The 21727-nt window shown below is 39.6% G+C and overlaps 1 protein-coding gene across 5 annotated transcripts in view; it reads left to right on the top strand.

Annotated features, from left to right (window-relative positions):
- The window catches only part of LOC133506074 (E3 ubiquitin-protein ligase SMURF2-like), an 88373-nt gene that overhangs the window by 55365 nt on the left and 11281 nt on the right, over positions 1–21727 (top strand). For 3 of the 5 annotated variants that reach the window (XM_061829817.1, XM_061829816.1, XM_061829812.1), the window contains 4 exons: positions 6780–6864; positions 10144–10302; positions 12934–12990; positions 20165–20378. In XM_061829817.1, coding sequence (XP_061685801.1) covers positions 6780–6864; positions 10144–10302; positions 12934–12990; positions 20165–20378 — 515 coding nt within the window. The remainder of the gene's footprint in view (positions 1–6779; positions 6865–10143; positions 10303–12933; positions 12991–20164; positions 20379–21727) is intronic. The other 2 variants (XM_061829813.1, XM_061829815.1) reach the window with 2 other exon arrangements.

Below are 21727 nucleotides of genomic sequence, written 5' to 3'. Positions count from 1 at the left end.
GTAACATAAGACATCAAATATAGTATTGAAATTTATGTCTTCCTTTTTTTTTTTTTTGCCACTATGTACCTGTATGCGACTCTTCAATGTGATTGTATTTTTTTCTTTTTCATCTATACCTAAATATAATGCCCTCTATTAACTTTTTGAAAATATTTTGGGGAAAAATTGCATATTATTTTTGAGAAATTACGAGGTGAATGAATTGTAGAATGTTGTCCAGGAACCTTGGAGTGGAGAAACAGCTGAAAGGTGCCACAAGTTAGTTGACTCCATGCGACACAGGTGAAGCAGTTATTTAAAAAAAAAATTAAAAAAACTGCGGTCATACAATTAAATATTACAGTGATTCAAAGGATAGATAAATCATAGAAACAAAAAAGTTTGTACAAAATAGTTTTGAGTTTGTAAAGTCAATGACTTCTGTTTTTTTTTGTTTTTTTTTTCATTGATGTCACGCCGACCGTGTTTTTTTGTTTAAATCATCATTTTGGATGGCAAGATTGTCTCTACATATCATGGCTAGAAAGCAATAAGTATATACTGTAATGTTTTGGCTACGATTATCATTTGAACACTGTAACCAGAGGTGATTGAGGCACTTGTGCTGGAGTGAGGAATAAAGAAAGAAGCCACATGTGAAACTCGAGAGCAAGTATCGTCTCGTTATTATTAGATTGAGCTGTAGTACTTCTCGTATACAGCAAGTTTGGTGTAATTGTGGTTGTTGACGTCAGTCGGGGGCTACGAGACAGGACGATAAGGAAGTGAGCTAGAGATATTGGCGGGCAGCGAAATAAATATCACCCACATTAAAAACTACAGTTGGACTCACATCTACGTATATTCAATAACACGACAGCAAGATCAGGACATGGTGTCAGAGTGATGGTAGTATAACTATGGATTCACCAAAAAAAAAAAAAAAACCTCACGTGGCAAAAAAACGAACGAAGACAATGAGGAAGCGTTCGATGTTCAAACTCATCCAATTTACCAGATGCGTGGCGGAGATTCAAGCAACACACCGAACTCATGTTCACAGGACCACTTAAAAACAGAGCTGAAGAGGAAAAGTGCAGTTCCTCCTGCTGTGGATCGGCGATAAAGGACGGGATGTCAGCAATACGTGAATACTGACTGGATACGAAGATAAGTTGCTAAAAACTAAAGGCCGTGACATGCTTATAGGCAAGCCAAGATTTACAAAAAGCTTACTGATAAACGCGAGTTGTATTGTAGTTTTGCCATCCAGTAGGCGTCATAAACAAAAGTCATGTGACTCATGACGTCACATGAAATAAGAGTGTGTATATCATGAATGCTGGGTCTTGTTGGTTTTCTGAGAATTGACTGTTTGACATGTTGGAATAGAAAATATACTGAAAAGATGGATTAATCTGGTTCATCACATTAGACTGCTATTATTTTGAACACTACTATACTTCTCTGCTACAGTGGTACCTCTACTTAGGATATAAATGGGTTTCGAAAGTTGTTTCATAATGTGAATTTTAGAAGCTAATTTTACATGTAAATAGCGTAATCCGTTAAACTTGCATAAATCACACACAAAAACACTTTGTACACTTTTCCAATTTGCATTAGCTTGTGACAGCGGTAGCGTGAGTCGGTGACAGTCGAGTGTCCAAGGGAATCAAACAGCATCCTGGGTAAAGTTTGACCTCCCTCATTGCCAATGGGTTGTGTTGGAGGACGCTTTTTTCCTTCCCGCGTGTTCGTTTAGTTTCGGGTACTGAGAATGTTGGTTATCCGAATACAGGCTGGAGATGATGAACAGTTTCTTCGAAGCTTTTACTTACAGAATATTCTGGGCACAAATTAGTGACAGACAATGGCTGTAGCAGATCAGAAGTGCAAAGATACAGGACTTACAGTATTCCCCTACTATCAGAAGGATCCGCGTCACAAAAGTATGAAAGGAAAACAGAGCATCACATGAGAATCGCATCCTAAAGCAAAGAGCATCACAAAATATTGGCAATCATAATGACTAAACCAAATCTATCTGGTAATAACGGGCATATTCCTATGTGCTGGTCTCTAGTAAATATTTCAGCAAGATTCACTTAAGGTTATCTGATGAGTTGGCATGCTTCAAACATGAGTTATACAGTCATGACTAAATATGAGCAGAAGACACACTTCAGTTGCCAGGAAGATTCTCGGGTGGTACAGTGAAGAAAATAAGTATTTGAACACCCTGCTATATTGCAACCTCTCCCACTTAGAAATCATGCAGGGGTCTGAAGTGAGTGACCATCATGTTTTGCATCTTCCATTTTGGAATGATTGCTCCAACAGTGGACCTTTTTTCACCAAGCTGCATGGCAATTTCTCCGTAACCCTTTCTAGCCCTGTGGAGTTGTACAACTTTGTCTCTAGTGTCTTTGGACTGCTCTTTGGTCTTGGCCATGTTACAAGTTTGAGTCTTACTGCTTGTATGGGGTGGACAGGTGTCTTTAAGCAGCTAACCACCTCACACAGGTGCATCTGATCTAGGATGATACATGGAGTGGAGGTGGACTTTTCTCACAGGGGACATGCATCTACGATGAAAATTTCAGACCCCTCCATGATGTCAAAGTGGGAGAAGTTGCAGTATAGCAGGGGGTTCAAATACTTATTTTCTTCACTGTAGTCAATTGGAGAGCAGCTCTATCGCGCCACACAAACCAAGATACAGGATGTTTACATTCGGTGGAATTTGAGAAATCCAGTGCCTTTTTTTCCTTTCATATCCTGAATTTCCTTTGTAGAGAGAATATTTTTCTGAGGTGTTTCGTAACCTGAAGTTTTCATTACTAGGGACGTTCGTAAGTAGAGGCACCACTGTAGTGTCATTGAAAACGGAACGTAATTATTTTGTAACAACAGAATTTTTAGAATTCTGAGTAGGGTGTCTGTAGGTTTTATGTACAGGGAGTCCACCCGAAATGTTTAGAATGTATAAAAAATTGTGTGCGAGCACAAAAATTCAATAGTTGCTAAAGATGCCTGAGAAATTATATTGTAACCTTTTTGGAAAGATTTTAGAACAGTACATTTCTCTGTAAAAGTTCTCTGTCACTATTAGAGTTGATCTTATTTCTTTTTGTTTTTTTTCAAAGTACACAAACACAATCAACGTGTTTCTAGCATTAACCATAAAAAGGAGTTGGAAAAAAATGTGCAATTTGTTACAGCTAAAGCAAAAGTATGCCAAAAGGGTTATTGTATTGTTACAGTCAGCCAAGCCCGTCATTTTCAATTGGGAAAAATTACTGGGAATATTAGGTAACAATTTAATAAAAATGTTATTAACAACTACAATTGTCAGCTACTGGGTGAGTGGGCACTTCAACAATCGCTGCCTGTTTTTAAAGGTTGGAAGTCAGTCTATTGTTCTATTGTGACTAAGATGTTGAAGTGTACGTTTTATTAACGGTTTGAATCGAAAACCGTTTTTGACTGTGAACCGGGTCCAGTTAACCAAATCTATTTGAATTGTACACCTCCAGCAATGCCAGTTCTCCTTAATGATGCTATTATTTCCCAGCACAATATTCACTTTGCTGTATGTTAGGCACGCATACTTATTGACAAAGACCACCTTCTCTCAGCCACGACTGTATGGCTCTGAGAAAAGAAAGATACATCTTGGACTTCTCCAGTGGGAAAACTTTCCTGTTTACTCCTTGTATGCTGCCACGTCAGCACTTTGAAATTTGGGCATTTTGGATATGGGCCCTGTGGTTGTTGCCGCTGTGTCATGCTGTCCCTTCATGTGAAGTGCGGTGAGAAAATCCTTTAGCCTCAAGTCGATAGCCAAAGCTAATTCTGGTAGCAGAAACAAGAGAATGCCAGCAAAGAACAAAGGAACCAAAATTCAGTGAAGCTTTATGGCCAGATTATTATGTATAATTACTCACAGAAAATTTGTGTGCTTAAAAGTAAGAAAACTTTCAACAACATGATACTTAACACCCTTTAGTTGCTATCGTGTCATAACACGTCTTGGAATAAATAATATACACTATATGGCCAAACGTATTCACTCATCTAGAGAAAAAAAAATTAAAAACTAAAATAAAAGTCCAGAAATAACTTTCTGCTAGACATTCGCAAAACATTATTTTTGGACATAAATCAAGCGAATGCAGAAATGCTACGCGACTGCTGTCTGCTCCACAGGCCAGCACGATCCCCAATCCCCTGCACCCAGTCCATAGTGCAAGTGGCATGGGGTAAACAGAAGGAAGCAGAAAGGGGGTAAGCGTGGAGTTGTCCAAGATATATCAGCAGCTAGCCCACACTGGTCAGCACCCCATTAAACTGGATCACGTCAATTAATTTTTTGCTCGCTTAGTGGCAGACAACATCCCAGCACAAAAGATCCCTCTGCCTCTCAAGCGTCCGGGTGATGCTGCTGCCGCCGGACAGCGTGTGGCGATTACTCAGAGGACCAACACTTACGCACACGCATGCACATAAGAGAGGGCTCCCACAGGGGTGAGGTCCAAAGGGGTGGTCCCCACCCTTTACTTTATCTAATTGGTTTAGGGACCACGATAGGTTTAGTGTGTGTCTTTCAGTCAGAGATTTTTTTCACTATTACATAGATCATTATACACTTGAGACATTTTGAGTCTCGGGATGCACGCCTGGAAACGATGAGTCCCTGCAACTTATCATCATGGAGTACAGATACAGTCGTCTTCAGCGATATAACAGTTGTTACTTCGCGGTCCATCTTTTTCGCACATTTTTATTCACGTTTTTTTTATTCTTATTATTATCCACTGCCCTTGCTCTTTCTCTCAGTATTGTTTCAATGTTTACACCATGCTTTGATGGCAATTGTTTTAGGATATATTTTACAAAAACTATCAAAACTGTTTTTTTTTGTTTGTTTTTATGCCACAGACATTAAAGAGTATAATAATACAACTAGATCATTTTCAAGAAAAATTCAGTTAAATAAAAAAAAACATCAAATATTGGCATTGTAATGCAGAACAATAAATAAAATTTCAGATAAAAAATGTGACTAAATCAGACTCAGCCCTTTCCACAAAAAAAATCCCCTTAAGTGATGAACGTTTAGCACATAGGTATAGTTCTTTACCTAATAAAGAGGCCTGAAATTGCCTAAAAGCCTGCCAAATTTGAATAGTTAAAAGAAAAAGTATACACACACACACACACACACACACACACACGTACTTAAAAGCATTTGGGCTTCAAATCACATACCATACTTTTTAATATTTTTTTTTGTCTTTTTTATTTGTCTTAATGTTATGTTTCGGACTGTGGAATTTCTGCTGCCTGCATAACTTCTGCTACCTTTTGGCTTTTGAAAAAACACTTTTGCATGGTTAAGTAAAGGGTAAATAAAATGTAAAATAATTCCTGCCCTCGAGGTGCTGTACTGTGAGAACTTAACCTGTCAATCAAATTCACTGAAGTCAACTACTGCCTGATATTGGTCATGCGTGTCGTTGTGGTTTTGCTTTATAAATTTATTTATATTTTTTTTGTTTTAATTTATTGTAGTAAATGACATTACAGGTATTTTAATTCACGTAAGCAAGTCAGATTCAGAATTTAAATCACAAATAATAGTAACAATTTGTGGTCTATGGAACATACCTCGCAGGGGCCTTATATGGTCCTCGCGGGCTACCATTCACCCGCGGGCACCACGTTGGTGACCCCTGCTCTAACCCCTAGCTCACTTGCTCATTAGCTCACAGGCTAGCGACTGTAATAAATGGTAAACTTTCCCTTTGTCTCAGTGATGTGCATCTGCGGAGCAAACCCCATTCTGCCAGCGGCTTGCTGGATTGTGAGCGCCGCAGCAAATGTTACCACAACAATGAAAATGATCGAGTGCAGTGAAAAACTCTCATATCCATTGCGTGGAAGGATAATCTCCGCTACTCTGCCTCTGATTGGCTAGCGCTAAGACAGGATTCGTACTTTTGATTTGCTGTGTGGAGAAGTTCTTCAAGAACATACACACATGCGCACATGGATGGGCGAGTCTTAAGTCACACGTCAACGGACATGTAAATATGCTTCCTGTGTCCCTACGCATTTTTTTGCATGTCATAGACCTGGGATGCACATCAAACGACATCTTTGCTGTTGGACGTGTGCCCTCCTTTGAAATGCCCTGCTGTGTGTGACGCTGGCCTAGCTTGGACAAAGTGACTCACTGATGCTCAGCAGCTAGTCGTGCTTTCTTTTCATACTGAACCCTCTGAACTACAGAGGCATAAAAATGATCTAACAGAGCTTTTACAAGCCATTGAAACCCTCTCCCCAGGTTACCTTTCGCTGTCTTTGGTTCACTTATTTTAATTATGGTATAGCTTCATATGATTGGTTTAAACATAAATGTCATTGTCGATGTCAATGTTATGTTACATTTCCCCAACTGTGCTGATTGAGGTGGGTGATGATGCAAATATATAAACACTGTCCCGAAGTTCTAAAAAGGGCATCAAGATGCAAAAATTCTTTGTCTTTAGCCTGTTGGTGTAGACCTCAAAATGAATTATTGGATACATTGGCATTTCATCAAAAAGACCAGTCAACTGTAATTCCAACAGATTATCCATCTCATGAATTGTAAACAGACCTCTCCCTCTCAGAAGTGCACAAACCGACTCAGACTTTCTTTTAGCCAGGGCCAGACAATGGCAGATTTAGACACATCACTCACCAATTTCAATGTCATTTTTAATACAAATCTTGTTGTCTTTTCTTAGAGCAAAGAACGACTCAACAGGGCCAGGTCTACTTCCTGCACACACAGACAGGAGTCAGCACCTGGCATGACCCTCGCGTTCCCAGGTATCCATCATCATCATGTTTACCTTCTGTATTTTTGTCATATTTCTTGCTAATGATTTTTTAGTTATATCAAATGTAGACATACATATTGGTTATTTTCATATTACTTGATCAATAGAAAAATCTACTTTAACATTTTTTAATGTTGTCTTGGTTTTAATTTGGTAAATCCACTTAAAAGCCCGTTTTCCAAAAGGTATTAAAATTTTAGGAATCATAGTGAAGACAATCCTTTTTGAAATGGTGCTGGGCCACTGAAATACACTTGGGTAATGGTAAAGCCCAACATACATGATGAGATGTACATAACTTCTTTAAAATCATGTGAGTTGCACAATTTACTTCTATCCATCTGGTCTCAACACTGGTTAAACTATTCAGGGTCCTGGGATGCTGGACCCTATCCAAGTTTACCTCAGGCAAAAGGCAGGCTCTACCCTGAACTGGTCGGCAGTCAGTCGCAGGGGACATACAGAGACAGACAACCATTCAGAATCATATTCACACCCTCACTGAGTCTGAACCAAACCCAGGCTGCTGCACCAAAGTCAGGCGAAAATAGCACTACACCATCAGTAACCACAATTTAGGGTTCCCTTCAAACTCTGCGGATACAAGTGTATAAATGATCCTAACTACTCATGAAATCCATTACAGTCCTTATACAATTATAATAACATTGAAGACAAGCAATAGTGCCAAAACTTTCATGAAATCATCCATTTTCAAAACAGCTTACCTTAATTAGTGTCGCAAGAAAAATACACAGCATCAGGAAGAAAGTACATTACATGTAGATATTAAGGCTTCATCTCAAGACATCAGCCAGGAAGATAAACCATGGGCACAAATGGGTCTTCCAAAAGGGCAATGACCCTAAGCGTAGTGCCAAAATAGTTAAAAAGTGCCTTGATGATGATAAGTCAATGACTTGGAGTGGTCATCACAAAGCCCTGAATCTGATTCCAATTGAAAATTTGTGGGCAGAGCTGAAAAGGCGTGTCCGAACAACGCAACTGACAAACTTGACTCAGACTACTGTCAGAAGCTTGTGGAAGGTTACCCAAAACATTTGACAAAAGTCATGCAATTAATAGGAAATGCTACTCGATTTTCTTGACCTCAAAGAAAATAATATATAATTCTCTAAGAAATCCCATTTTATCATTTTGGTGATCCTGATTGACCTGAAACAGGAAAATTTTAGTCGTGTGTCATCGCTGACGCGAGCAACCCGGAAGCAGCGCGGCAGTCAGAACAACAAGAGCTCAATGGCTTCAGGTCGTTATCAAATCAACGTGAGGTCAAACTACGTAGTAAGGGCGTAATGAGTACATTAAAAAAAAAAAAAAAAACGGAGACCGCACACAATTGAAATGCTCGCTTTTTTTGTAAAAGTGCCCCGTTACGCTTGTAGTTTGAGCTCACCTTGTTTTGATAGCCACCTGAGCCAAGAGTGAAAGATGCTACAGATTGGAGCCAAGGGGGAGAGGCTGCGCTGCGCAACCCAAACTCTTGGGATTAAAAAATGTTTCCTCACAAACGCTATGGATGGCACAGAGGATGATATGCAGTGGGAGCAAAATGGGCTGTTCATAATGCAATGCAAGAGGCACCGGAACTGTACCAAGTCATCAATGATGAGTTTGACAATGATGCACCAAAGGTAGCTACAATGGATATTTTTCAGATTGGAGATGAATTAGGTGCTTCTTTTGATGTCTTGGCCAAGGATGTATAATGTAGAGGATAAACTCCACTATGCACAAATATTTAATGCAAAAAAAGTTTGTTCAACAATGTTAAATAGTTTATTTATTTAAGACTGTAATGTGTTATCAACAGTATTAATAAAATGTTATGCCATTCTTGAGCATTTATTTTAGTCGGTTGAGGGATTCTGTTCTGACAATTACAGGGATTAGGACATGCGTGTCCTGTGGCCTGTCCTGAGTTATAAATTACTGCTACATCAGCAACATGCACAATGATTATTATTATTAATGATTGTTGTACAGACAGTTTTTAAAAAAAACAAAACTGGGGTGCCAGGAGAACCTGCCACAAAACATGCACTTTCAATGCTATTTACATCCTAACAGCATGATTTGCGCCATTAAGAAGATCCTTAGTGCCGCAAAGCATGCTGGGAGCAGGTAAATAGCGTTTAAAGTGCATGTTTTGTGTCACTTATTTCTTGATTCATTCTTTTAGTTTATTTGGAAGTTATGCTATTCTGTGTGCTGTGATACATTTTAGTTTCGATGTGACACTGTTTGTACATTGTTAGTAATGACCTGCCTACACAGGCAGTGTGTAGGTCTATGTAAGTTTCCTCTGCTTACAGATGAAAAAAGCAATTATTCCTCGCTTCCTTGTGAGCGCCATCATATGGTACCTTACATACACAATAAAACATGTGCTAGCATACATGCTAACAATGTAAGCAGTGTGTTCAAGTATACTTCATTGGTTGGACAAGTCACAACAATTGTGCACATAAGGTATGCTCGTCCATTTTGGAGAAAATTTAAGACTTTTAAGTGCCTCTTATGGTTGCAAAAATATGGTACATAATAGGTATGTTAATACTGCATCCATTATTTGCAGATTTTCGTTATTCATCGGGGTTACATTCCTTACACATACATAGCTGAAAACAGCACCTGCAAGAAAATCTGCACTTGGAATTTCACAACCACTCCAACTTGTTCTTTTGGATTGCTGACTGCATTTCTGAGCATTGCTCGCTGCAGCTGTAGTTTACAGATGAAGCAGATGTGAAACACCATACTCATAGACGTCACCTCTACATTTGTTCATTTTGGATGAATTTGGTAAAAGGACCCAGTATGTTGATGGGTGCAGTGAGGCATGTGCACTGTGTTCATGACTAACGCATTGTGTCGCAATACAAGGACAGAGTATGCACACATACACACCAGGACAAGTCCTACTTGGTGTCGCCTCACATTAGGCTTTGGTGTCCATATAACGGTCGGTGGACAGGAGAGAAGAAGAATGAAGAAATTGGAGCAAGTACTTTGCCAGAGGGATAATAGGTCTGTTAAAAGCGATGGTGATGTGATCCTATTGGACGACAGTTAGAAAGCTCCTCTATAATAAATACTGTTATTCCCTGTGTAAATGTTCATTCCAACCCAGGCAACCTTTTCTTTATATGTCCTAGTTGAATAACCCTGCATATAGTAGATTAAATAGTAACAATGAACATTTCACTTGTATCACTGCTGCTAATGGCTTCTAATGGTTATCCAGGGACTTGAGTAACGTGAACTGTGAGGAGCTTGGCCCTCTGCCGCCAGGCTGGGAGATTAGAAACACCGCAACTGGTCGCGTGTACTTTGTGGACCACAACAATCGAACAACCCAGTTCACAGATCCCAGACTGTCTGCGAATCTACATCGGGTTCTCAGGTAAGTGAAGGAATCTTTGGGCCAATTTACTGAGCCTTTTCAAATTGGTGTTGTTAATGTGCCTGATACTGTAGCTAATGATAACGTAACAATAGAATTACACTGGCATTTGTGTTAATAGAACATATGTGATGTTATTGTTGAGCGACAAGTGACACTATTCAATGTTTTGTGTCCAAGTGGTAAATTTCACATCACATCCACATCATGGAAGTGTGTGCGTATTTGTGTTGGGGGTTACCGTCTGAAATTGAATATCCTTACATTAGTATCAAATGTGGATAATTTAATAATTGATTGGATATACCCATCAATGTGAGCCTGGCATTATCACATCTAAATTATTCACACTAAAAATATGCCTGAGAATTTTCTCATTCAGCCATGTCATTTCATTCTGAGGGCATTCAACTGGACTGTTCTGGTTGTCTTCGATGTTTTGCGTTTCATTCAATTAGTCTTCAGTTTTTTCACATAGGCAAGAGAGGATAGTGTTGGATTGGAAACCCAATAATTTATCATGGAATTTAGAGGCATGCACCAAACCATGAACGGTATCACGCTTTTGGGCTGCAACACAGCAGTCGTTCTGACACATTGCTCACAAACAACAGTTGTTTGGGTGGAATCACAATTGTTAATATTCAATGTACAGTGTTACTGCTACTTACAAAATTAATCCGTTCCGGAAGTCGATCGTAACTTGATACTTTCCGAAGTAGAAACGCATTTTACTTGTAAATAGTCTAATCCGTTCCAAGCCCCCCGACCTCCTCCCGCTCCCACCGGCAAAAATAAGCATTCAAAGTCTACATAATATAAAGAACATAAAGAATAATTGAAAAAATTATGTTCACTTAACTTTGGTGTTGAGTGCATTAGGCATCGTGGCATCTTCAGAGAGGGAGGCATGCACACGACTTAATTCCGCTGAAATTAATAAATCCCACAAACTATACATTCAAAACAAACATTAACTTTCAATGTTTCGTGAAGTACCAATCCAAGGATGTTTGCCTTTGGCGGCTTTTAATAACCCAGAAATGTGCAAGGCAAATATCATCGAAGTCAGAGATCGCCCGACGAGTTAACACATTTTCAAGATGATTCTTTTGAATAAATTCGGAAATGTGATGGAATTTCGTCAACATCTTTTATTGTGGTTGACGGAATAGTGGCTGCCTCCTTCTCTAGGCCTCAAAGTGCTCCTGCATTGTCGTGTGTTGCATCGTCTCCAGCCTCAAGCTTCTCCATTGATTGATCCTTGTGGTGAACCAACTTGTCGATGTCCTCCTTAGCCTTTCCCAGCAAAAGAATTTTCTCAACTTCAGGTTCAACCTCCACTTCGAACCTCTAAAGTCAAGCAGCAGCAGCATGAGGCCACATGCACGCATGTCTTTTTCATATTTCGCGATGATTTCTTGTTCTGTACTGGACAAAACAATGCTCTTCTTCTCCTCACTGGCACTGGCCATCAATTTCTTAGGGCCCGTTCTGAATAAAGTTGAATGAATCCGCAAAGTTGTCGAGTGTGCGCAAGTGTCTGTTAATGGATTTGGTGACAAACATAAAGGAAGCGCTTCACAAATTGACGTCGTTTCGAGCCACTGGAGGGATGTGATGCCAGGGAGACGCTACCTGCTAGCCAATAGGTGGAGGTGCTCTATTGCATCACATAGAAAAGAGACAGGATGTGCGTCATGGCTGAAGATTGACATCTTTCTAGCCAGTGTGATGCAAGAAAAATGCTCTAGCGGTGGCCAATGGTAGAGCAGCTCTATTGTGCTGCTTTCAAACCAGGATACAGTACAGCATATTTTTGTTCGGTTGAATCCAGCGCCATTTTTTTTCCTTTTGTATCCTGAATTTCTTTTGTAACTAGAGACAAAAAAAATTCAGGGAGGCTTTTCATAACCTGAATCTTTTGTTAGTAGACTTTCGTAAGTAAAGGTACTACTGTAGTTGTAGAAAATAGTTGTAGGGTAACTGAAGGCCAAAAGTGAAAATTCATTTGTTAGGCGCAAAATTATTATTTGAAAGTTAAGAAAGGACGGAACTGCACGTTTGGAAATAAAGTGGCGTTGAAAGCCACCTCCTCTTCTTAGAGATGATTTTTCAATCTTAATGTAAATGGCCAATTACACGCCAAACACCACTCTAAAATCAGACATTCAAACCATTTGTCTAGTCTGTCCAGAATATTTACACCTTTGTCCTCCACTCGAAATCTTCATGAATATTCCTGTGTGTGAGGTAAATTTATTCCGATTACAAAATGGAGCAAAAGCCTTGGGTCAGCATAAGCTTTTTTGTTTTAATGACCCTTGTCACAGGCATCATTTTGACACAGTGAAACTGTAAATTTATTTTATTAAGTTACTATATCAAAAAAACAGCCATACAACAACAATAAATAACATATATATATATAATATAAATTATGAATTATTATTCTAACAATATTAATAATAAACAGCCTTCAGAAAAAACATTGCAGTGTATTTTGTCCTGACTCACTATTCCTTATTTTAACGTTGTTCCCACTTGTTTCTCTGCTTCAATCCTCTGTTCTGTCATTCACCTTCTTTATGGCTCTCTTTCCTTTTTCCCTCCACGCATGCTTTCCTCCAGCAGTCCCAGTCCAAATGGATCCCGTGTTGTTACAGACAGCCAAAACACTAACCACAGGTAACACACATGAATATGAAATGTGCATAGCCTACATAATTGCAACCAGACAGCACACACACATACAGGACACATACATTACTGACATACCTGTACAGAATTGCGATGAACTTCTGCAGTGACAGATGTTTTCAACCAGTCAACACTTCCCATCCGAATGCACTTTCTTCCATGCTGGTTTCTTGTATCAGGTGTCTCTCAGACTGCTTAAATTAAATTAAACACATGCTGGCATCAAATTTACAGCATTAGCTTTCCTGGCCGAGTTCAAGTTTGCGAGAGAAAAGACAACTTAGTGATAGTGAGATAAATGTAATCAGTGATGAAAATCATAGGGTATGTTTAAAGTATCAAAACTGTCCATTTGCCCATTGTATGTACTTTTAATCTGCTCATATGTGCATGCGGGAATCATTTGAACAACAACAACATAGTGAGATTGGGAGATTTGGGCATTTTATTATTTCCAAGTCAGAAGCTCTTGCAGTAATAACAGAAACTAGCACGAGAGACGTGTTTGGAAAGTCAGAAATTGGTCATTGGGTCGAATGATATGTGTGTGTGTGTGTGTGTGTGTGTGTGTGTGGTGTGTGTGTGTGTGTGTGTGTGTGTGTGTGTGTGTGTGTGTGGTGTGTGTGTGTGTGTGTGTGCGCGCGCGTATGCGCACTGCCTTTGGATGTAACTTAGAGCTCAGGTATGTTCTTAGCCTGGATCATTAGGTGCTTGTGTGTTAGTCAGGGGAGATCTAACATAGGCTAGACAAGGTGCAGGAAATCCAAATTAACTAGTGTTATTTTCTAAAAGAGGCTATATTGAGTTATACTTATTAGTCAAAATAAATAGTTCTAATGAAATAAATGTAATAATAATAATAAATAGTAATGCTCTATATTAAATATCTCAGCCCACTGTTGGAGTGAGTGAGAACTATGGAAAAGCTTTTTGCACTATTCAAATATTGGTGGATTACAACTATGTAAATTGAACACACCTTGGACACCCATGTCAGATGGGTTTTTATATTCATTCACTGTATGGGCAGACTAAGACATACCCCACTTTGCATAGTGCCATTGAATCATATTGGACTGGATCATCATATAAAATGAGAGTTGGTGACTTCCTCCCGTACATTGACCGACTGGATGTATGGAGGTCCTGAACAGCAAACCTTCGTCGGTGTTTGGTTGTATCTATACAGGATATTTTACTTTTTCATATTTTTTAAGCAGTAAAAAGATCAATAGTTAAGGAAGAAGAGAGTGGATTTGGGGGATAATAAAAGTGCTGACATTTTTAAGAGCCTCGCCAACTCCTGTTTTTACCTTAGCAAAGTACGTACCACGTTATTATTTTGGTCGTTTTTTTCCCTCCAAAGGCTCATTAATATTTATAAATGTAATTAAGAATTTTAAAATAAAACTGTGATGCTTTTTATCTTGGATTTATATGGCCTAAGCACAGTGTGGCAGCCATTGTGCCTCTGGATTAAGTCCATTTTCTCTCTATCTTGTGTCCATTTTGATTGGCTATGATTAGTGGGAAAAAAAAAAATCCCAAACTACGCACACTGCCTGAAAGTTCAGTTGGGTGCAGCTAAGTCACTTGTGTGGTAGCCTTTAGTTTTGTGATTACATCCAAGTCTAGCCTTTACAAATTTGATAATTAAAAAAAATGACTGTCTGGACTGTTATGAGGCACCATTGTTTGTGCACTGTCTGCTGTTCAAATTTATTTGATTTTTACCATGAACATTTAAAATGCCTCCTGTTTGAATTTGCACTCTGACCCAAGATGCATTGCATGGTGATGTGATTTGCTACATTTCCCAAGATGCATCGCATGAGATCATCGAGTCAGCTGCCAGAACAAAGTGTCTAAAACGGCAATACAGTGAGAAATGGTCTGTTCACTTGGTGGGAGTAACTCATAATGGCTAATGTAACAGCAGGTAACAACAACAGCAGCGGGCTGATGAACATAGTGAGGCACATGTCAGAGAGATTAAATGTATATTGGTGCTTCTTCTTACGAACGTCTCTAGTAACGAAAAAATTCAGGTTACGAAACGTCTCCTCGGAAAAATGTCTCTAGTTACAAAGGAAATTCAGGATATGAAAGGGGGGAAAATAGACTGGGTTTGCAGCCCCTAAATTCCACCAAACGTAAACATCCTGTATCTTGGTTTGTGTGGTGTGATAGAGGTGCTCTCCCATTGGTTATAGCCGTAGCATCTTCCTGGCATCCCATTGGCTAGGAGACACATCAACCTTTACCGATGATGCACATCCTGTATCTTGGTTTGTGTGATGTGATAGAGCTCCTCTCCCATTGGCAGTTGCCATACCATCTTCCTGGCACCCCATTGGCGAGGAGGGACATCAATCTTTACCCATGATGCTTTGCTTTTCCCTTGGATACGCAAATGTCTGAATTATGCTAGCACACATTCGGAGAGGTTTTTTTTTTTTCGTTTGTTTTTTGGAAGTTTTCATCTTTCTTCACCATGGGCCCCAAGAAACTTTAGTGGAATTAAGTGGTGTGTGTGAATACGTTCGTATGTATGTTTTCTCTTGGCTGTCAGAGTTTGGCCTCTCCTCCGTCCTCCACGATATCTTTTGCCTGTCACTCACCCTTCTCTTCATGTAGGCGCCCAACGCCAAAGGTAAATTAATCTATTTTTTATTATTTTTTACATTATGTACTTTGCTTATTTTTGACTTGAAAACACATCAGGCCATTTACATGTAAAATGCGCTTCTACTTACGAAAAAAATCACAACTTCCGGAATGGAGAAATTTTGGAAGTAGAGGTGCCAGTGTAGTTGTTAAAGAAGTTTAATTTGAACATTTCCAGTTTTTATTGGAGGATTGTCTTCTGTTAGAGTCTGCAGTAGCCTTTGAAAAGCTTATTACCGTTTCATCGCAACTATAATGTCTCATCTCTCACCCTGCCCCCAACATCTATTGTCCTCAATCTCTCTCTGCTGCTCATCACCCTCTGGGCTGCTCCAAAAACTACTAAAGTTGTAAGCCTCTCTACTGGCTCACAATCAGGACATCTGTCTTTTGTCACGCAAATTTGGGGGCATTTTACCCAACATCAGTATACATCTTTCATATGTGCACACTGTGACCCAGCTAAAATCCTGACCCACTTACTTCCTACTACTGGTACTAAGGACCTCCTTTGTGCCGCAAAGCATGCCGGGAAGATGTAAATAGCGTTTAAAGTGGATGTTTTGTCAATTATTTCTTCTGCTATATTTTTTTTTGTTTTATTATTTGCTAGTTCTGTTATTCAGTTTGTTGTGGTCTAATTTTAGTTTCGATGTGACACCTTGAGTTTGAGCATCTTGAGTAATGACTTGCCTACACTCCCAATGTGTGGCACAATGTAAGCCTACTTTCCTTACAAATGTAAAATTAAATTGTTCCTCACTGCCTCGTGAGCGCCATTATATGGTAGCTGACATACACGCCGTAACACATGCTAGCATGCATGCTCACAATGTAAATGATGTGTTCAGGTGTACCTGTACTTGATTGGACTAGTCACAGGACAACTTTTACAGATTTTGGAACTCAGCTTGCACAAAGCCCCGCCACATTTCAACACGCCCTCTCTATTTAGAAGAGAATTTGAGACTTCTATGTGCACCTTATGATCATAAAAATATAGTACATTATTTAAAGAAAAATAATTGAAAGCAAAATCCACGAATATGCAGGGACGCAAATGGGTAAGGGCATACTGTATGCCAAGGGTGAAGTATACACATATTCTCCAGTGGACTTAAAACCTTTTTGTCTTTCTGCATTTCAGAGACTGTAGTAAGTCTGGCACCCAGTGAAAATTAAACAGATTACACATTTTGATACACCTAAATGCCACGGCCTGCATGTTCCCAGGATGTCGATAGCACATGTTTGTGCTGACAAAGCAGGATACACATGGCCCATCACACTAAACTACGCTTATCGAATGCTAACTTGCCATCATGTGTTCCCACCACTTCACACCAATGGCAGAACGTCAACATACTATATTTTGTTAATGGCCAAGAAAAATCAGCGCCAGTGGATTTTTTCACATTTGAGGAGCTTTTCCCGTTCAAATATGGTGCTGATACCTTTGATAATTTTGAATGACTTGTTTTTATTTGGTCTATGTCAGTCCTGAAATGCGTTAATGTGGTCAGTGGCACAGGCTCGTTGCAGGGTGCTGCTGATCGAGAACGTCATTACGCTGGGTTTTCCACTGATGGACGTTCAAATGTATTCAGTCACAAGCACAGTGTTCTGATTAAATTAAGTGCATTGGATTTATTTCATATAGAATAAAGTGTGCTCCCTTTAAAGTGAAGCATGTTAGACAAGCGATGTGCCCATCAGTGTACTTCTCACTGGCAAAGACACATTCCCTATGGATGTTATTTTGATATTTAAAGTGTGCTATATTTTGCAAATGGATTTCTATGGCATTCAGAAGTCTCAGGAAAACTCCATGCATCATAATTTACAGCCAGCCTCAGATTTCAATGAGTCACGCCTCTAAGGCGGTTTGCGGAAACAGTTCCTGTTTACGCACGGTGGGCCGGCCAGAAGTCAGAGGAGTACTGCCAGAAGAGTATGCGTAGGTGCAGTGTGTGCATTTCCAGGCATGTTAAAAAAATAAAATAAAAACGCAGAGAGAGGACCAAGTCAGCTCCTTACTGTGAATTCAGATGTATAATTTTGGAAAATATTTGTTCCTTCATGACTTTATTTCTGTACTTCATTCACAAAAGTATTCACAATATCCTCTGGCTCTTCAAATGAATGTTCTCTAATTTTACATTGTTTTTCAATCAGCATATTTTCTCCATGCTCTGACCATGTAGAGTTTAGTGGATTTTCATATTTGCTGTGCTGGCATTTTCTATCTTTATCATCAAATATGGTAAGGTTTTTCATTTCTAAACCAGAAACCATTAACTATTTCAAAATGTAGTTTTAATTGCAATGTGCTGTCCAAAGAGAGAAATGTGCTGAAATTAGGTTGTATTATATGGTTCTTGAGCTTTCTAGTCAAAGGAGCACATTCCATTTTGTTTAAAGGCCTTCCGTTCTTTTCCTCCATTTTTTTTCCTCCTTAAAGTGGTTTTCAGGGCTGCAGCACTGCAGTCTTATCCTGTCTTTGACATGCTCGACGCCCCAGTGCTTGCAAAAAAACAAATAGTGGACTTGATTATATAGGGATAGACCCCTGAAACATTGTACCCGTTTACTTTGGAACGTCCTTTCTCAAGCCACTGAACCAAAATGCTCAAGTGTACAAGAGGTCTTGAAATAAGTGGGTGCTTATATATTGCTACCGTAGAAGGCCTCCCTTTCCTTGAAGTGGCAATTCAGAACCCCCGGTGAGAAGCCTTTTGTTTGAACAGCCTCCTTCCCCCATCTCCCAGTAGAGGACAGTAGTTTCTTGTGAAAAAGCTCTTTGCTTGCTCAACATCTCTTCACTGGAGAATGTGGGCCGTTGTTCTGTTGACGGGAGAGATGGATTATGTTTTTATGAGGGCCACCCAGGCATCCCACCACCGATACCACAGAGAGTGCCTCAGCTGCTACACTGACCATTCAAAGAGGAACTCGTGTCAGAGTGATAAATTAACAAAAGCCCATTGCTAGCATTTGAAAGAAGTGCTTGTAATGATAAAGACTAAATCCAAGTTCACATAAATGTTTTTTTCCCTTCTCAATGTAAAAGTAGAAGGGTGGCCGCTCCTGTGGTTGGGTCATGGAAGTTCAACTTGTGGTTAGTGGTGGGCAGAGGCACCTTGGTCATCCACTTCTTTATGCAACAGACAGCAAAATGGACTGAAGATGGAAAAGAGATACACAGCTGCAGTAATACTTAAATTTAGATTAACAGGATTCCTAGCCTTATTTTATTTGTGCTGGATATGCTTTCCAGTATGATGGAACCTCTGAGGTCGAACACACAATATTTTGATTGTGTAAAGAGAAATTAACCCCAGTGTATCCAAAAAATTATACTTTTGTCTCGTCAGACCACACAGTATTTTGCCAAAGTTCTTGGGAATCATCAAGAGGTGTTCTGACAAAAATCAGATGACCCTTAATGTTATTTTTGCCCAGCACTGGTTTTGGTCTTGCAACTCTGCCATGCTGGCCATTTTTTCCCCACTGTCATTGTTATGGTGAAGTGATGAATGCTGAAGGAAGTGAGGCCTCTTGTTCTTTGGATGCTGTTGCGGGGTCTTTTGTGTGTCTCACTGTGCTCTTGGGGTAATTTTGGTCGTCTGGCCACTCCTGGGAAGGTTCACTCACCACTGTTTATTTTTTTTGCCGCTGTCCCATGCTGCCACTGTGGTTTGCTGGAATCCCAAAGCTTTTGAAATGGCTTTGGTCTATTTCACTTTGTTGGACATGTCCTATTGAAGTGCTTTTTTGATTGTGAACAGGTGTGGCAGTATCAGGCCTCGATGTGGCTAGAGAAATTCAACTGAGATTTGTTAAACCACAGTTGTCTTTATCAGCTATCTGTGGCAGATTGGAGGGGGGTTAAATCACTTTTTCACACAGAGCCATTTAGGTTTTTTTTTTTTTTTTTTTTTACCTCCCTTAATAAAAACCTTCATTTAAAAACTGCATTTTGTTTTTACTTTTGTAGTCTTTGACTAATTCTTAATTTTCTTTGATGATTGGAACCAGTGCGACAAAAGTGCAGAAAAATAAGAAATCTGGAAGGGAAGTCTTTTTCACATCACTGTGTTGTTAATTGAAATATGAACTACAATAGCTTTGTACTCTGTTGCTAGATATTATGACGTGTTACATTCGGACTATACATAATCCATCCATTTCCAACACTGCTTATCCTGGTTGGGGTCGTGGGCCGCTGGAGCCTATCCCAGGTGACTACAGTCGAAAGAAAGGACCCCACCCTGAACTTGTCGCCTGCTAGTCGCACGGCACAACTATAAATAATATTAACGAGTAAACTTAACATTGCTCAGGTTCCCAAACAAATGTGCAGTATTGCCACTTCCGTTAGCCATGAATCAAAGTGACTGTTTTCTTTTCTTCTCTCTGCTGCCTGCCTCCTCATTCATACACTACTTTACTGTCCTCGACACTTTGCTCCAAATCACCCCTCTGATACCTCAAGCCATCCAGCTCAGATGAAGGGCCAGGGAGGTTCCAGTTGCCCCCAGCAAACATTGTCCCCAGACCAGTTCCCAGAGGAGGCCGAGTGCCTCACGGTGCCCAGGTACAAGAGAGACCTGGTGCAGAAGCTCAAGATTCTACGTCAGGAGCTCTCTCAGCAACAACCACAAGCAGGCCACTGCCGAATTGAGGTGTGCCGTGAGGAGATCTTTGAGGTAAAAACAACTGAATATCTGAATATAACGTGCCTCTCACATGCAGTTCGAGCATTGCTGTTTCTATTTGGTCTTAAGTGAAGCTCACATCCAGCACTAATGACTAGAGATGCACATTCATCGAAGGGAACCTGTTCATATATTGCAGTTGCTTTTACAGATCCACTTGAACGGGGATCATTTTAATGGCCCTTTAACTTCTGCTACATATTTCCACGTGTTAATTTTAGAGTAAAATTAAAATTAAAAATTTTCCCTTTTTTTTCAAGAAAATTATTTCCTGTTTTACGCAACAGTTTTGGCATTCAAATAGTATGTTCTTAGATAAAACCACACCAGACTATCTGTATTTAACAAATGTTAACCTGTTTAAACCTCTAAACAGCATTTCCTTACGGCTTGATTTTGTCTGTATTCCAATTCGGGGCTGGAATTACTTTCACTTCTGCTCCTAATGAAATTCATTCAGCCTCCGTTGCTGTCCTTCATTATGGCTTCAAGTGTTAATACAATCGAATGACATTCAAAGTCTAAATTTGTAACAAAATTCTTACCTCTTCGTTTCTATCACAAACTATCTTCCAAGCATATATGGTGCATGCGCCTGTGAAGAAGCATGCATGCATGTATACACACAAAACGTTATATTCACTATAGATATAAATTGTATTACAAGCTTTGCAAAGGACAAAGTCAAAATATCCATGCAAACGATGGAAAGCTCCCAAGATCTTTGCATTTTACTGGGAATTATTTTCACAGAGTTTATGACGTGCCCCAGAAAAGGGCTCGGGGCAGTCCACAACTAGTACTTGGAACCATTTTGAATTCCAGTGAAAAGCAGACCAGAAAGGCCCTCAAAAAACCTCTAAGAGTCATTCTGTTCCTTTTCCTTCTCTCAATCATTTGTTTGAGGCATTCTTTAAGAATGGTTTCAGCAGCTAAGGAGTTCAGAATAGGGGGGAGTGAGTTTAGGGAGGGAATGAAGGTGGTGAGCTCGATGTAACTTCACAAGTTCAAGTTGAGTAATTAAAAAAAAAAAAAAAAGATTTCATCCCCGTTTGACATGACAGACATAGACGTGTGGAACACCAGGCTGCATATCCACTTCAGCCTCTCTGTGCCCAGCATTGTAGGTCCCATACTCGTACTCACAACATCTTGTTTGAGTTATATTAATATATAGCCTCCCATACCACACATTGTTACATTTGTAAAAATGTAAAAAAAGAAAAAAAGTGTTTTAGGTGCAGGGTTTTCACTATCATGTATTGCTGGTTTACGCCAAGTTCTGCTTGAACAACTGGTGTTGGCACTGTGTCTCAGGCTAAACTTTGAGTCTTATACAT

Source organism: Syngnathoides biaculeatus, chromosome 9, assembly GCF_019802595.1.
Source record: "Syngnathoides biaculeatus isolate LvHL_M chromosome 9, ASM1980259v1, whole genome shotgun sequence".
Classification (NCBI taxonomy): domain Eukaryota; kingdom Metazoa; phylum Chordata; class Actinopteri; order Syngnathiformes; family Syngnathidae; genus Syngnathoides; species Syngnathoides biaculeatus.
This window is presented reverse-complemented; position numbering and strand designations above follow the sequence as displayed.